This window comes from Sciurus vulgaris (genome assembly GCF_902686455.1).
Source record: "Sciurus vulgaris genome assembly, chromosome: 8".
Classification (NCBI taxonomy): domain Eukaryota; kingdom Metazoa; phylum Chordata; class Mammalia; order Rodentia; family Sciuridae; genus Sciurus; species Sciurus vulgaris.
This window is the reverse complement of record NC_136468.1, coordinates 41485771-41504699: the sequence shown is the minus strand read 5'-3', so window position 1 is coordinate 41504699 and position 18929 is coordinate 41485771. Positions and strand designations below refer to the sequence as shown.

The following is an 18929-nucleotide window of genomic DNA, read 5'->3' as shown; positions in this document are numbered from 1 at the left end:
GGGCCCGTGTCTCTGATTCTACTGCCCTGGTGGGAAAGCCTTGCCCAGCGGGGAATATTCACCTGATGGGGAAGTTTCGCTGGGTAGCTCTCCTCTGAGCAGTTCCCTTCAATCCAGAACTACTGCCTGGACTGGGAAGCCCTCCTCTGTGATGTTCCCAGGGGTCTGGATCTACCACCTGGGCTGGGAAGCCGGTCTCTGTGAGGGATTCCCTCTCTGAGCAGCCCTCCTCTGCTATATTCCCTGGGGACTGGAGCTACCACCTGGGCCTGGGACCCTCACTCTGCGTTGAAGCCTCTCGCTGTGGGGCCCTCCTCTGCAATGCTCCTGGTTGACTGGGTTCTTGGCTCCAGCAGGGGAGTCTTACTGGGCCACTCTACTCCATGAAGTTCCCTGCGTTTAGGGACTACTGCCCCATCCGGGGACCTGACCAATGGGAGAGACTCACCTGGTGGCTCTGAGTTGGTCCCGAGTCTCTCAATACCTCCTCAACTCCTGGGTCTTGTCAAAGGTCCTCTAGCCTCCTGTAGGTGTCTCAGGAAGGGAGCTGCCCTTCCAATGATGATGGCCATGCCCTCAGGAATAATTTGAAATGCTTGCACCAGCCTATAAAGAAGCCTCTGGCTAGCTCCGTGATGCAGGCGGGCTGGCTGGTCTGCTGGCTTGCTCCACAATGGCAACAGACCTTGGTGTGGTGGTCAGGCGAGGTTCCTCAGTGATGGCATCTGTGCTTGGCCTGGTGGTTGGGCGGGCTGGCTGCCAGCCACCTAGCTCTGCAAAGCAGGCGGGTTGGATGCCCACCTCCCTTAAAAGGTTTTATAACAACATTGCATCTTTTGTGTCTAGTTTTTTTTATCAAGGATGGCTTTCAGTTAATCTAGTCTGCCATACTACTGAAAATGAAGTAGAAGAGATATTTGGAAATAGGTGTATTCAGCCAAAACGACAAGGACAATATTAAGTAGTATGTATAGGAGTAGTAAGGCCAAGCAAAAATGAAAACCAGGATTCCTAATTTCTGTTTGGGGTTCTTTTGAAAGTAACCTTACAGTGAAAATTCAAAAGAATCTTAACTGATCTAATAGAATTGGAAAAGAGAAAACAGATCTATCAAAAATCTTCAGTGACTGTCTAAATTGGTCAAAGTGCTTTAAGTTTTACTTTTACTTTTGTCACTTATCTGACAACTGGATCATGTGTCCTCTATTCAAATTCAGATGTATGAATAGTTCTTTGGGTGAAACAGTTAGTGTGCATATGGTCACATCCTAAGATAGAGAATACTTTAAAAGGGATGGGGAATAGTTGAAACATTTCAGAGATAATTTTTAGAGAGATTTTAAAAATGTACCATTTTATAAGATGATAAACATGACAAAAACAAATACTTTTTAAGCACCTAAGTCAGTGCTGGGGACTGTATTAGAGCAGGTTGTATTCCATGCTCTTGGGGTAATGTCAGGGTGTTGTATATAACTAAAACGAATTTAAAAAGGACAAAAGGGGGGCATATTAGCACAGTTTTCATGTTTAGCTGCCTTCAGAGCTCTCTCATTATATTTTTCTTTTATTGCCTTTTTGGGTGAAAACTTCCTGAAATCTCATCAGTAAGTTCTTCCTTCAGTAAAATGTCTAAGTTTCCCCTAGGTAGAAATTAAATATCTTAATCTAATTCCCAGCAGGTGAGTTTTTATTAGCTTTTATCCCAGTGGCTGAAACCTTTTGGCATCTCACTTTCCATTTTGTATTCCACTGATCACAGAGAAACTTCAGAGGGTAACAGCCCTTCTCTGATGCAAGATATCCAGAGGACTGACTGACAAGATGGTTCTGATTCCTTCAGGGATTTCCTATGTTTTAATTATTCTATAATAACATTATAATTGCATCTACTATATTATAAATGTATTTCATTGCATCTATACTGTAGGCTCTATTTTCAAAATGTAGCCACTATGTGTTTTTACCAAATTTAGGATTCTAAGCACAAAATGGAATATTAAGAAATATGATAAATTATGAAAACCGTTCATATCTAATTTTTTTCAACAAGTGTTCATATCTACATTTTATATTTGTTTGTATAATTATAGCATAGTGAAAATTTTAGAAGTCAATAATTTCAAAATCTTTTTATGTTTTTCTGTAATTTACATCCACACAGTAATGTTGTAGGAAGTCCAGAAACATGAACTCACATTTCATGGGACAGCTTTGATGTATTTCTTGCAATGTATAAAGTAAAGATAAACCACTATCTTCCTTGCTGGTTTAAGGACTGAATCGGGGAACCTATTCTTTCCCAGATCTGAAATTCTTTGATACATATCTCTGATGGAAATGTCATGTAAAATATTCTCACCTACCTGTTATTTCAAAAGTGATGGATAGGAAAGGTGCAGCACTAGACTTCGACATGCTCTGATATTTACTTTCTGAAATAACAGGGAAATAGCACCATAAGCATAGCCTTTCTTTACTTTTCCTTAAAAAAAAAAAAAAAGCTTTGAATAAGGTGGGCTCGTTTGTGGAAACTTATAGAGTATAATTGTAATGAGTTTGCATATCATTTAGGCATGGCATGACTATTGTATTCGTATTTCTTTGCATAACATGGGAAAGCACAAGTTCTTCATCTGCCCTTCTGTCTGTCCATTCACAGTTCATTTACTCTCCCTCCATGTAACGTTGCATTGACCCTCCAATCTTTTCTGCTGGTGTATCTCATTCTATGTCATCAAATAGGTTCCTTTTTCTAGACTGCTTTTCTTTATAACTCCAATCCCACTGTTTTCCAGATTTTAGTGTGGAATATTTGATGAGATTTCTACAGAAAAATGTTCTAGCTTAAGGTCCCTAAAACATAAATCACTTCAAGTTTCAAAGTGTCTTGCAATCAATACTTTTCATTTCTCTCACTTAAAACCATGTTCAATCTGAACCAAAAGGAAGAGTTTTTTGAGTTATTCAGACTAAAATCTACTTTGATGTCCCTTTCATTCTTAAAACATCAATTTACGTTCATGCATCCAATGATCAGCAATATTTTCACTAGTTTTCTAGGATAACCTCCCCTTGGGCAAGGCCTCTTTCTGTAATATTCTGATAAGGGTGGATTTTTACACCAACATAAATATAATTAATTTAATTATAACATTAATTATTATAACTAAATATTATATATTAATAATATCACACCTCTACATAATATTACATATTAATAATATATTATTGATGATTATATTAATAAATATTATTATTTAATTATTAATATAATTTCCTACCAGTTGGACATTCTTCACAGTCTACTAGAATCCTGAGTGGCTCCACAGAAAATTTTAAGGGTCTTACTATCAACCCTTCGCAATGAAAAACACGTCTAGCCTTTTCTCTAGAGTGATGCAGTGAACCTTTTGCTCACCTGAATATTGCAGGGGAAGTTGCCAGGAAGGCGAGGGTTGCTGACAGCAAGTGGAGGTAGGTTCTTGCCAATATCAAGTGAATATGGTTTTCTTACAGTCTATAAACACTATCATCAACTTAACCAATATTCTGATGACTGAACCAATATTCTGATGATATAATTCAGCTGAAAGAACTAGTGTACCAAGTTGTAAATATTATACTAAATATTTTGTGAATACTTTAATCATATAAATATTTTGATTTTTCTGGAAATTAAGATATTAACTCCAAGCAGAGTTTCTTTTTCTTTTTCTCATATTTTTTTTTGCCAGTGTTGCATGAATCATTTAATACAGTACATATACCAATGAATAAAATGATTAATATGGATAACAGTGACAAGGCCATTACCATTCGCCTGTGTAAGGTGATCTACCAAGAAAATAAAGTTCATATTACATTCTTTCCTTTCAATTTATATCAAGAAGTTTACTTCTGAGTTAATGTATTTTGTTTTGAATTAAGGTATGGTTACATGTGAAAACAAGTCATGTATAGAACATAGAGTGAATGTGCAAAAACAACAGCATAGACTTTGTTTTTCAAAATAAGTACAATATGACTGCTTTTGGGGCAGGTCCTGGTTACACAGGCAAGGATTCCTCATATTAGAATTGGTTGGGGGAGTTGATTTGAGAGGCTTCCCTCTCTTTATACATGAGCGTTCGCTCTCATATTTACTGCAGGAAGGGCTCCTGTAAACAACCTTCACAGCTCATAAGGCTACCTCTCCTCCATTCAGCATGCATTGACCCTAGGATGCTAGTCTACCAGAGAGTTCCTGTTGGGAAATGTTAAGAGTTGCTGGGGGCAAGACTAAGTTCTGAAAAGGAAAACTGCAATATTTGAGGAGAATCATGTTTCTACAAAGACTTATCAGTTTTCTTAATAATATAATATAAATGGGTACGAATTCCTAAGTTTCTCATGTTACTCATTTATATCATAAATATTAATTTTAGTTGAAGTAATTACTTCCGTATCTATTGACTTTTGCTTTAGTTTAAGAGATACAACTTAATACTGAGATTGTGTGTGGATGTGTGTGCATGCTCCTTTCTTTCTGAGACTTTTATTTCTGGTGCTGTGCAGTGGTTTGCCAGGGATATGAGAGGACTCTGAAAAAAATTATTTAAAAAATATCCAGTTGCAATTCCAAATTCTCAAGGACCTTTTGAAAGTAATAACCTACAAGACATAATTGACATTCAGAAACTAAAATCTGATCCACCTCTAGCAATGAAATTATACTACTCTGAGAAGACTGCTATAATAAATCTATCTAAGAGTGTTAAAAATACAGCCATTAAAGTGGCCAAGAAAATATTAATGTACTAACATTACATGTTTTATGCTACTTTCTTACAACCTCAAGATACATTAGTAGTAAAATGTATCCCTAGGCTAGATTCCTAAATGAGTTGACATGCTGTGTAAAATTAGTGGATACAGAACAATTAAATTTTGGAAGTTGCAAATGCAAAATTTCAGTTGCTTATCTCCATGAGTTACTGGTCACCGCTGTCACTTTTTGTGGGGATGAAGCCTGCCCGCCACCCCAGCCCCACTTCCTCTGGTTTTTAGAACATCTGTTTCTCTTTGTTCTTTCCCTTCATTTCTGATCAAATGTATCTTGTTTAGATTTCTTCCCTGAATAGTTTTCTTCTCCTTCTTTCATTTGTTGGTATTAACTAAGATCTTTATCTCTCTTCCTGCCCTTTTCCAACCAACTCACTCCCTAGGAAATTCTATCCTGTCCTTGTCATACAACATGCTTGTGTCTATTAGCAAGATATATACTTTGTCTTTGCTTTTCTCTGGTGTTGCACCTCAGTACACACTGTTTCCTATGCCTGGAATAAACCCCCTCTTGCCTTCCTCATTCACTTACCTGTAAGCAGTGTGTCCACCATCACCTGGCTCATGTGGTGCCTCCTCTATAGAGGGTCTGTTTCTGTGATACCCATCAATGGTCATTAAAAAACTCAGTGTTATGATGCCTCATCTTGTATATAAATATTGGGTTTTTTTGTGCTATCATGATAGATTTGAGGACTTTCATGACATGAAATCTGTATGAATATTTTTACCCTATTTTATACAATTTTTGGAACTTTATTGTCAATCAACTAGTATATGTCGAATGATTAGTGACAGAAGTCCTATTGTTCTTCACACCAAGATAGGGTAAGAAAGATGGTTTATAGAGCTGCTCAAAAACATTCATATTTTTAAGAACTTAAGATTCTACTTATTCACTATAAACTTTATACAATAATGATGAGAATTTTAGAATAATGTTAATATAAAACAATGTATAGTGTATAATTACAACCTATGAATTCACTTATCCTTTTGTACATTTTTTGCATCTGCTCCCCAAACTGAGATTTTTTAAAAAAATCTAAAATAAATGTGCCAAACTCTCAAAAAGGGTGAAGGGGCATGACTTTGGGTTAAAGTTTCCTTTTAATGTAGTTTTTATTCTGAATTTACTTCACTTACATCCAAATTAAAATTTTTACTCAATACCATAATTAGCTTATTTTAAATACATTTTAATGAAATAAGATTTATTCTTTTATGAGCAGGTTTTACTTTCATCCAAAGAAAAATTTGGACTTTATATACTTGTATTCTGTGTATACTCACAAGTTAAGATATTATTTTAGTTTTATAATTATTACTGCTAAATTTTATGCAAAAGTGAATCATGAAGACATTTAAGTCAAAAATTTTTAAAAAGATTCCTCAGCAAATCAAAACTGATGAAAGATGTAGTTGTATCAAAAAAAATTTTTTTTTTTTTACAATTATTATGTGGATTTACAGTTTACCATAGTGGAGACCAAACATAATGTGAGCAGAAATGATGCTCTTCACGCCCCAAATGGCCCTGCAAATGATCCTCCAGAGCAATCACATGCGCCCTCTCCAGGAATGAGTCATTAGGAGGAAAGTGGAAAGTACCTTCACTGTCCTTGCGGGTATTTAAGTGCGCGAGGAGGTTTTCATTGGTTTGCACGCAGTATACCTCTCGGGTCTGGACGCCTCCTCCACAGAGGGCAGTCTGGTTCCCACGTCTCTTGTCCTGCTGGCTCAGCAAAGGGTCCACACGGCACTCGGTCCACTCGGTCGTTCTCCAGCCATATCTAAAAAAAGAAAATGCCGGCGGCCACGATGCTTACTGAATAAAAAGCTTCTCCATTCCTCTCATATTGTTTTCTAAAAATGAATCTAAAAACGTTTTTCTCTGATCTTCAACATGGATGTTAGAAGGGGGTTGCACATTCAGTTCCAACCCTTCCTTTATCCTTAGCGGTGCTCAATTTAGAGAGGGGTTACATTTAGAGTGATCCTATTTTAATTGCTACTACTGGAAGTTCCTTATAAATATTTTATGAAAAGAGAGCATAATGCTGAAAACATGAAATTTTATGTTCAATTAAGCTGAACCCATGCCTGCCCTTTCTGGATGCTCATAAACGAAGGAGGATTGAATCTGAGAAAAGAAAATATTCTGTGCAATGATGAACCCAAATGTTTGTTTTGTTTTTAAGAAAATGAATGAAAATTGCTTCTTCCTACTGGAGCAAAATTATAATTGTGATTTAGGGTTTAAAAATATAACAGGAAATTTAGAATTTTCAAGAATGAGGATTTTTTTTTTCTTCTGTAACACTGAGCATCCCTGATAAGTGCTGATGAATGATGAAAAGAGCTGACATTTCTAATCAGTGGAACACAGGAAAGATGATCTGTGATTCTCAATTAAAGCTCCAATCAAGATTATGATGTGAAAGAAATGTCGGGGAACTGTCAGTCCAACACATGCTTGAAGGAGATAGCCAGGGAACCATTTCTGATGCCATTGAAGATAGAAAGTGATGACATTTCTCCCCTCTAGGAAAATGGATATTCTAAAAGACCAAAGAAATGGCTCATATAGCACTTTGTGTTACTTCAACCAAGATGCTACCTTAGTAATCATATTAACAGCCAACATAGGGATAAATGGATGTGTTAAATAATCATCTTAATCAGACAGAAAGATTCAAGGGGCTCAAAGAAGTCTGATCTGGATACTTTGCTCAGCCAGTGATAAGTTTCTTGATAATAAGACTGAGATTCATACTTATTTTTCACCTTTGTTAGTGGAGATCCATGGCATAACACAGTGTAGATAGGGGTCTTTAAGGAAAGACTTTCCAGACATCTGTTCATAAAATAAGGGCAGTGTTCATGTCAATTCTAGAAACGTGGATAACTGATGCCTGGATGTGAGAATAGGGTAGAAGAAATAAAACCAAATAAGTCATTTGCCAGTGAAGTTATAATGGTAATTTTAAAAAATGAAATAAAATGGATTTCCAATTTAGGTCAAGCTGAGGAGTCTTATGAGCGGGAACAGATTTTCAATAAAGATAATAGGTTATACATTCTAAGAAAAATGCTACTCCAATGAAGTGAGACGAGAAACTCAAAGATATTTGTTTATTTTATTAATGGTATTTGAATATCTGAAAGGATAAACGATAAGGTACTAATTTAAGGAAAAAAATAGAAGAAATTCATAGGAAAGAAAACACTTGGAAATCCTGACCTATCCTTGAGCCTATAATAAGGAGAGGGCCCACCAAAGTCAGTGGGACAGGTTGAGATGGTAGGAAGGAAACAAAGGTGTGAGTCTAAGGCACAGCAGAACTGAAGATCTCATATAAATCATCACTCTGTTTTGTTACTAGTGTTAGTGGGAATAGTAGTATTAATTTGCCTCCTCACTGGTTCATAAAGTCCAAACTGTTCTTAAGGTGTGTGGAATATTCCAGAGAAGGAAAAAAGGAAGGAAAGAAAGAAAACAGAAAAAAAGAAAAGAAACAAAAAGAAAAGAAAAGAAATCATTATAGAATTACTGCTTAAAGTCTAGCCTTTGTGGAATTTGGAAGTATTGGTATTAAAGACACCTTTATTCTGTAAAACCAATATCTTTTAGGATAGATTTTGTAAAGTTTTTTTTTTTTTTTTTTTTGTGCTTTAAATGTGTTAAAAATCACTATTTCTCAACATACTGTTCAGTTCAAATCCAATAGCTGAACAAACACACAGTGAGGCACACTGCACTTTATTAACTCACGTGGCACAGAGGGCGACTCCATCTCCTTGAGACACACAGGGTTCTTTTTCTTCAAGTTCCGGACATTCCTTTTCACTGCCAATAGGAAACTGCTTGATGGTTCGCGTCCGAGCTCGCGTGCCTGTGGGGGATGCGGTATCACGGCACGTTGCTGAGCATGCGCTCCATTCCAGCCACTCCGACACCTGGCACTCCTTGGTGATCACGCAGGACTGGACAGTCATTGGGAGCTTCTCTTGCTGGCAAAAGCTGTAAAAGAGCAGCGATAGTTTCATCGTAGACTCTCAGGCTCTTATGAATTTTACACTCCAAAGTAAAATTGGTTTGTACATTATTTTATTTCTACTTGGAGGTGTGATTCCAATTTCATTGAAAATATATTAACGTCTACCATGTGCAAGAGCAAATTCAAAGTTAACATCAGAATTGTTTTCTGTTTTGTAACAATTGGTAAACCACTCCTGGGAAATAGAAAATACAGGGAAATAAGCAAAATTAACTAAAGCTAAGTTTGCCATATTGTTCATTTTACTCCTTCCAGATTTGCTTTAATTTATAAAATGTGAAACTAAGAAGTGTTAACAGATACTAATTTCTGTTCTGCTGGTAGATTTAAATAAGCCCGCTTGACTAACTTCAATATTGTTTTGAATAGAAAAAGTAATTTAATATATGCCTTAACATTATTTTTAATATTATTTGAAACTTTACTTATAACTTGTAATTATAATGTGTGCTTGTTCAAATACAGCACCTCTTTCAACTCATATTTTAATAGGGAGTGTAAACATGAGTATCCTACTTAAATACATCATAAATATTGGAAATACACCTATTTAATTTTTATTATAGATATTTCCTCTAAATATATCTCTGGTATTTATGTATAAACTCATATATTTAACTTCTACTTTAACTAAAGGTATTTTGGACTCTAAATTATAGTGTCTACATTTGAAGCTGCAAATGATATGATGGCAACGGCTAAGGGCATACTTTGAGGAAATTTCCTGGAATGGGACAGATTTGTGTTGACTTCCAGCTGAACTCTTCACCAGTGTCCATAACAAATAGCATATGCTTACACAGGCAGCCTGTTGTCTTGATAGAGTTTTCTGGTCCTATGGGAGAAGAAACTGCCAATTCCGTCTCATCATGCAGGTGCCATAGTTATCTGTGGTAATTAACCACAGGGAAAGACATGTCCATTTTACTGTAACAACTCACATGCAATCTTCTTAATCCTACTTTCCTGTGTATGAAAATTGCATTCCTATGAGACAATTAGAGCCCAAAGCCTTGAAATCAATTTATCGGAGTTGAGAGAGAGGTCTAAGCAGAAGATAAGCTTAGAGTGGTGGCAAATGGCTCTGAGTCACTTCTGTTTTTCCTATGATAACAGAGAGGGATCAAAATCTCATTTCTACTCAAGCACTGTGTACTGAGCATTAATGATACATTAAGCACAAAGCTAACTAACCATGGAGCACAACTTTCTATGTGACGAGTAAGTTCTCATTCTTATATTTATATATTAATCCATGAAAATTAGGTAAAATAATAACCAAATGTTGTTCCCTGTAATCTATTTATTACATGATTGTATATATTTTATATCATCTTAGATTTCTTATCCTTCCTAGATCATTTTCATATACATTGGCACATTATCCTTTAATACTTACTAAGTTCATAGTCTATGAATGGCAAAGGATTAACAACCTCTTTTAACCTTTTACAGAGAGTTTGACTATTGGTTAACTACTTCCAATTACAGTTACCCCGGTAAACTGATGAATGCAGACATCAATTACCAGATCAATTATCAGTTACCAGATCATATCATTAATAATAGGTGAGCCCTCTGGATAAATTTTATCTACTCTGAAGAAACTATAAATACCTGGTAGGCAGATAGAGCTTTGGGCTGCACCATGTGTGGCAACTCTTTAGGGGACTTTGGAGGCCATGACTTGATTTCAAGAGTTGTTGAGTCCCATGCAGCATGAAGCTTTTTAAAAGTCAGGGCAGATCCTGAACATATCTGATACGCTTCATGCATCTGAGCTATGTTGCATGGATTACTAGGACAATCCTCACCAGATGGAGAATGTCTGATGTTGCAATGATGACAAGCTGTGGGTCCTGTTCTCTATCCCTCTAGGCAGAATGATGTCAAGTGTGGCTTATGGTAGGTAGCCTTGAGTCTTGTAAATTTGAATGCTTGGGAAATCCTAAATGTAAAACTTGACTCATATTACTTAATTTAATAATCCTTTTATGTTTCTTTCACTGTTAGTTCCATTTGACAGGGAAGTGGCCTGCTAGAGGCTAGGGAACTTATTGAAGATCATATAGCTAGTAAGTTGTGGAATCAAATGTGAACTTAGATTTTCTAAAAGCAGAGCCCATTTTCTAAACCACTCAGGCTTACTTCTCGCAGTTTAACTGCTTGCTAATCTTAGTTCATTAGAACAATTAATTTAGCTGAGGACAATACCAAAGTTACTGGCAATGTGAATCAGCTAGTATTTCACAAAACCCAGGCTTTGTAACATCTATGCACTTGGCAAATGTGCTACTTGTCCTAAGAAGACTTAGTAATTAAGTATGAAAGAGTCAAAACAAAAACATTTTTCTAACAAATGTTCATTTTTAATAAAGGTTCTACATGTGAAAAAATTGCATAAACATGAATAATATTTTATTATATAATTATATAATTGGTATATTTGTGGTATATATAACATATGCATGTGTGTATACATACACATACATGCAAATATGTATATACACACACATACATTATATATATACATATATATAATTTTCAAGTATCCTAAGCATTTTGGCAAATATGTATAAGTAATTCTAATACTGATTTTCAAAAGTAAAAAGACAAAATTATAGTAATTACTTTGGAAGCATATAATCTGTGAAGATAGGCACATAAGTTTACATGAAATAAGAGGTTACTATGGTGAATTTTAAACTATGTATTAGAATTTGTCATGTTGAAATGAAGGTAATTAATGGAGATATGAGATGAAAAAGATGTTGGGTGATGGAAAATAGATTTTTTTCTCCCTTGGAATCAAAAAAGGGAGTTTGTGGTGAGCAGTAGAAATAAGAATAAAAGTTAAAGGCATAGGTTTAGAGGCAATACCACAGATGCACAATATGACCTTCTGTAGGTGAGAATACTATTTGAAAGGATGGAGAAAAAAAGAAGATAGTATTTGTATTTTATGTAGTTTCTGGTGGTGAGCATGGAGAACAGATTATTAGGAGACTATCATGAGAACATCATTTATACTTATGATAAACATATTAAGTGGAGACTATCATGATGATAGCAATATTGGTATTTATAATAAGTATACATTAAGTGCTTACTAGATATTCTTCTAATCTTTACATGTATAAAGTGTATTAAATTATTTATCCCTTGGAACAATCTTATGAAGTAGGCATTATGACAAGTTCAACTTTACGACAAGAATTAGGAAATGCAATTTCTTCTTTTTACTGCCTAATTTTTACTTTTTAGCTGCCCTGGCATAAAGGTTTATGAAAGAAAAGGTTGGTTGACACTTATTGTCCATCTTCCACTGTATTAGATCATTGATAATGTTTTAGAATAGAAGTGTAAGAGTACAGAGATTCTAAACAGGAGTGTTAGTCTTCAGGCAGCACCTCATGACCACATTCCTCATTCTTCTTTGGTTCCACCAAACTATTTGTATGACTTCTCTATGTATTATATTTATTAATAATGCATACCTAATTTAATAATGCATACCTAACCTTTTAAAATTTTTGAAATAAGAGCTTTGTATCTTGATACTAACTAAAAATAAGGTACATATTTCAAAACACCAAATGAAAATTCTAGAAATAAATAAATAAATCTGAAGGGAGTTTACAAATTTTTCCCAAGGTCTTGCATAGAATGTAGTAAAGCTGAGTCAGATATGAAGATAGTTATATATTATTGAATGTCTACAATAAGCCATGTACTGTGTTGAGTTTTCCTAGAGAATCTCATTGAGTTCTTAAAAGTACTTTTTAAGGCAAAGACCCTTTCTTTCTTTTCTTTTCTTTCTTTCTCTTTCTTTCTTTCTTTCTTTCTTTTTCTTTCTTTTTCTTTCTCTTTCTTTCTTTTCTTTATTTCTCTCTTTTCCTTTCCTTTCCCTCTCCTTCCTTCCTTCCTTCCTTCCTTCCTTCCTTCCTTCCTTCCTTCCTTCCTTCCTTCCTTCCTTCCTCTTTCTCTCTCTCTCTTTCTCTCTTTTGTTCCTTCCAGGAATTTTCTAAATGTACCATCTCAAAAAAAATATTTCAATCTTAAGGCTTTTTTTTAATATAGGCATCTTTAAAAAATGCATCTTTTATAGTTTTATTGAGGTGATCTATTTTTATATATAAGGTATGGAATCTAAATATCTCCTCTAAGACATACAGCTATAAAGTAGCTGAATTCTGATACAAATAGATCTTTCTGCTTATGAGGTTTATGAGGGTGTCAAGGAAGGCAAGGGTAGTAGATGTAAGAGCATTGTCAAATATAACAAAAGGGAGTTAGAAACTATAAGACCTGGTGGACATTTGAAGCATTAAAAGAGAGGAAGGAGTCAGGAAATACTTAGAAGTCCCTAGCTATGGCAGTCTGGTAAACAGCATTGGTAAACAGTTTTCTGATATGGAGAACATAGAAGAAGAACAAATTTCTGACCATTAAAAAGGAGTTCAACATTAATGATTTGATGTGAATATGTCTAGGATATATCCAATAGGAAGAAATATGCAGTAGGTTGATTCAGAATTAAGGACCAGGGGTTTGTTGAAAGCTTTGAATGGCATGTATACTTTTTGGAATCACAAGCTCTCCTTGGAGTTGAAAGTCAAGCCACAGGAGCAGAGGAGCACTAGGCCTAGGGCTCATTTTGGGCCTGCCTCACTCACAGGGCCTTGTGGAACACCTTGGTGAAACCACAGCCACTGATATTAACTAACTTCTTTTTGAAATTATTGGTGAGACTGAATTGGGTCACAAAATCTTCCATGATTACTAACTTGTTCAGCTTCCATCCTCCAGCATTCTCTGCTTTATTCTGCCCAAGAAAGAAGTTGACACATGAGCTTGGGGGAACTATACATTTTTGGTTCATTAAATTTTTTTTGAGAACATGCCCATTTTCTGGAAGTCAAAGGTGTGGGTAGGCAGTGCTCCTGCCTGTGTAACCTGGTCAATATGTTATGGTCACTGTGACAACTTGCTTTTCATTTAGATGGTGCTCTCAGGGTAGCTAGAAGGCTAAGACTGATTAGAACAAAACCTTGGCTTTGAGATAGAAGCAGATGCTACTTAGTACACTTTGTCTCAGACAGAGAAACCTAATAAATATTGAAAAAAAATGAAGTGCAAAAATTAATAATTGTGTTTAAAGACTTCCTCAAGAGATGACAAAATGAAGAGTCCTCTGAAATAAGATAAATCATAAATTTCATTTTATTTCACTTTGGCTAATTCAGATTATATTACTATAACAAAAAGAATGTCATTGCAAATCTTTTTTCTTAAAATAATTTCTATAGCTCTTTTAATGATCATAACACTTCTTTTTTAAGATTGTATATTTAATTTCCCAAAATACTACTATACTTCTTGGTTTGGTTTAGCTTCTTAAATACAAATTTTCAAGACACTTATTTTTTTAAGATCAAATTCAAATTTTTCAAGTGGGTAACAGAACTTCTCTTATAATCTGTCATTATTTCCACTGCCCTCTTAAGTTGTGACTTACTAAAATTAACTCTTACCTAGTTCCTTCAGTAGACTGTAATTCTGTTCATTCTCCTTACTGGACCAGAGAAAAATAATTCAGTCTAGGCATTTCTGCCTACACTATTTGCCATCTGGTGTCCCATCTCCTATCTCCCATCTTTGTCTCTTCAAAAGAAAAAAAAAAAAAAAAAACAAACTCTAGTATTGATAATGTGGATGATTCTCAGAAAATCTCCAAATATATACTGAATCACCCCTCCCCATGAGAATACCTTGTGATGATTTCTTTCTCATGGGAAGCAGATGAAATAATAGACTGAAAATATTATGCTGTAAAATACTGGCAAGAAATAGCCATCCCTGGGAATCCAAGATGACAAACTAAAGGGAGACTGCATACCTTATCACTCCATGACCTACGATTCAAGTACAGGAAATACTTTTTCTCTGTGAGGCAGACATCACTGCCCACCAATCCCCTGCTGTTTACCCACCATTCATCCACAGTGAGCACCTGCCATCTGCCAGTGTATGGCCTGCCTTTGGGTGCAGATTGCTTGCTAACAGCTGCCTATCATCTACCATTTGCCCTTTTGCCCACTTCTTGCCTGCCCATCACCTGCCTTTCACCTACCCATCACCAGTCACCCAAATTCCACCCACCATTAGCCTACAGACCACCCACAGACCACCACTGGATCACCTGCTGCCACATGAAAGTCCATTGTCACAGACTGGAAGCTCTCAGGGACACCATAAGACTACAGGGTAGCAACTGTCCTGCCTCAAATCCATACCACTAGATGGGAAGATGCACAAACAACATGAAAAAACAAAGGAACAAAGTGCCTCAAACAAACTAAGATGTCCAACAACAAGATGTCATAGACAACACAGTGAAAGAAATGTCAGAGAAGGAGCTTAAAAGGTACATACTTAGACTGAAATTGGAAATAAAGGATGGTATCAGAAAGAAAACAGAGGAAGTGAAAAATCACTTCAATGAAGAGTCAGAGATTATAAAAAGGAATCAAACAGTAATGATTGAAATGAAGGAAACAATGAACTAAATTAAAAATTCAATGGAAAGTATCACCAACAGACTAGACTGCTTGGAAGACAGAACCTCACATAATGAAGACAAAATATATACTCTTGAAAATAAAGTCAATCACACAGAGAGGATGGTAAGAAACCATGAACAGAATATCCAAAAAATATGGAATAAGAAGAAAAGACTAAATTTAAGATTTATTGGAATAGATGAAGGCATGGAGATATAAACCAAAGGAATGAACAGTCTTTTCAATGACATAAATGATGTAATATCAGAAATTTCCCCAAATCTAAAGAATGAAATGAAAAATCAACTACAAGAGGCTTATAGAACCCCCAAGGTACAATATTATAGCAGACCCACACCAAGGCACATTATAATGAGAATGACTAACATACAGAATAAGGATAGAATTTTAAAGGCTGTGAGAGAAAAACCAATTCAGATATCAGCTGATTTCTCAACCCAGACCCTCAATGACAGGAGGTCCTGGAATAACATGTAACAAGCTCTAAAAGAAAATGGATACCAACAGAGAATTTTATATCCAAAAAAACTGAGTTTCTGATTTGAAGATGAAATCAAAACCTTTCATGATAAACAAAAGTTAAAAGAATTCACAACTAGAAAGCCTGTACTACAGAACATTCTCAGCAAAATATTCTATGAGGAGTAAATGAAAAAAAAAAATCAGTGTAATCCAGCAAAGGGAGGAACTACACTAAAGGAAAGGACAATCAAAGGAGAAACTAAGTCAAGTTAAAAATCAAAAATAAACCAAAATTATTGGGAATATAAATCATATCTCAGTAACAACCCTGAATGTTAATGGCTTAAACTCATCAATCAAAAGACATAGACTGGCAGATTGAATTAAAAAAAAAAAAAGTTCCCAAAATATCCTCTCTTCAAGAGTCTCATCTCTAGGAAAAGACATCCAAAGACTTACTATGAAAAGTTGGGGAAAAAACATGTCACTCACAGGACTATGAGCCGGGGTTTCCATCCTCATATCAGACAGAGTAGACTTCAACCAAAGTTAGAAGAGATAAAGAAGGACATTTCATACTGCTTAAGGGAATCATATATCAACTGTAAATACATATGCCCCAAACAATGGAGCATCAATGTACATAAAAAAAAAATAAAAAAAAAAAAACCAAAAAAACCCAACTTTCTCAATTTCGAGAATCAAATAGAGTACAACACAATAATACTGGGTGAGTTTAATGCACCTCTCTCACCACTGGACAGATCTTCCAAACAAAATCTAAACAGAGAAACTATAGAACTAAATATAATTCATGATTTAGACCTAATGGACAACTATAGAGTATTTCATCCATCATTGAGCAAATACACTTTCTTCTCAGCAGCATGTGGATTCTTTTCTAAAATAGACCATGTATTATCCACAAAGCAACTCTCAGTACATACAAAAAAACAGAAATACTACCCTGTACTCTATCAGATCGTAATAGAAATGAAACTAGAAATCAATGATAAAATTTAGAAGTTACTCTAACACCTGGAGAGTAAATAGCATGCTATTGAATGACAAATGGATAGCAGAAGAAATTAGAGAGGAAATAAAAAAATTCTTAGAGGTAAATGAGACTACTGATATAACATATCAAAATCTCTGAGACACTCTGAAGGCAGTGCTAAGAGGAAAGTTCATTGCATTCAGCTCATACATTAAAAGAATAAAAAGTCAACAAATAAATGACCTACATTACATCTCAAAGCCCTAGAAAAGGAAGAAAAAAGTCAACACCAAAAGTAGTAGAAGAAAGGAAAAAGTTAAAATCAGAGCTGAAATCAATGAAATTGAAACAATTGAAAAAAATTGACAAAGTTGGTTCTTTGAAAAATAAATACAATTAAGCCTTAGCTACACTAATGAAAAGAAAGAGAAAATTCAAATTACTAAAATTTTTTGATAAAAAATGAAATACTGTGATGGATACTACTGAAATATAGAAGATAACTAGAAACTATTTTGAAAATTTATACTCAAGAAAAAAAAAAGAAAATCTCAAAGACATCAACAAGTTTCTAGAGACATATGACATACACAATTTAAAAAGATCAATTTCAAGCAATGAAATAGAAGATGATATAAAACAAAAACCTATCAACCAAGAAAACCTCAGGACCAAACAGATTCTCAGCCAAGTTCTACAAGACCTTCAAAGAAGAATTAAGACCGATACTCCTCAAATTATTCCATGAAATAGAAAAGGAGGGAACCCTTCCATACTTATTCTATGAGGTTAATATCACCTTGATACCAAAACACATCAAGGAAAGAAAACTTCAGACCAATATCCCTGATGAAAATAGACACAAAAATTCTCAGTACAATTCGGGCAACTCACATACAGAAACATTAAAAAGATAATGCACCATGATCAAGTGGGGTTCATCCCAGGGATGCAAGCCTGGTTCAACATATGGAAATCAATAAATGTAATACATCACATTGATAGACTAAAAAAAAAGAATTATATGATTATCTCAATAGATGTAGTAAAAGAATTTGACAAACTATAGCACCTCTTGATGTTCAAAACACTAGAAAACCTCAACATTGTAAAAACAAAAGCTATGTATCCTAAGCCCAAGGCCAACATCATTCTAAATGGAGAGAAATTGAAAGAATTCCATCTAAAAACTGGAACAAGACAGGGACACCCTCTTTCACCACTTCTATTCAACAACATAGTCCTTGAAACTCTAGCCAGAGCCATCAGAAGAAGGAAATTAAAGGGATACTTATGGGAAAAGAAGAACTCAAACTATCATTATTTGCCCACAATATGATTCTATATTAAGAAGATCTAAAAATTGCTACCAGAAAAGTTCTAGAACTAATAAATGAATTCAGCAAAGTAGCAGGATATAAAATCAATACCCATAAATCAAATGCATTCCCATATATAAGTGATGAATCTATTGCAATAAAAATTAGGGAAACTACCCCATTTTCAATAGCCTCAAAAAAATAAAATACTTGTGAATCAATCTAACAAAAGAGGGGAAAGATCTCTACAGTGAAAACTACAGAACACTAAAGAAAGAAATTGAAGAAGATCTTAGAAGATGGAAAGATCTCCCATGCTCTTGGATAGGCAGAATTAATATTGTCAAAATGGTCATACTACCAAAAGTGTTACACAGATTTAATGCAGTTCCTATTAAAATCCCAATGACATTCTCCATATAACTAGTAAAAGCAATCATGAAATTCATTTGGAAAAATAAGAGACCCAGAATGGCCAAAGCAATCCTTAACAAGATGAATGAAGCAGGAGGCATCACAATACCAGATCTTAAACTATACTACAGAGCAAGAGTAACCAAAATGGCATGGTATTGGCACCAAAGTAGACATATGGACCAATGGTATAGAATGGAAGACACAGAGACAAACACACATATATATGGTTATCTCATACTAGACAAAGACACTAAAAAATACATTG

General features: G+C 35.0%; 1 protein-coding gene across 1 annotated transcript in view; it reads right to left on the bottom strand.

Annotated features, from left to right (window-relative positions):
- The window catches only part of THSD7A (thrombospondin type 1 domain containing 7A), a 398818-nt gene that overhangs the window by 174929 nt on the left and 204960 nt on the right, over nucleotides 1-18929 (bottom strand). Inside the window, exons 3-4 of the mRNA XM_079152060.1 lie at nucleotides 8600-8848; nucleotides 6436-6617 (exon numbers count right to left, since the gene is read on the bottom strand). Coding sequence (XP_079008186.1) covers nucleotides 6436-6617; nucleotides 8600-8848 — 431 coding nt within the window. The remainder of the gene's footprint in view (nucleotides 1-6435; nucleotides 6618-8599; nucleotides 8849-18929) is intronic.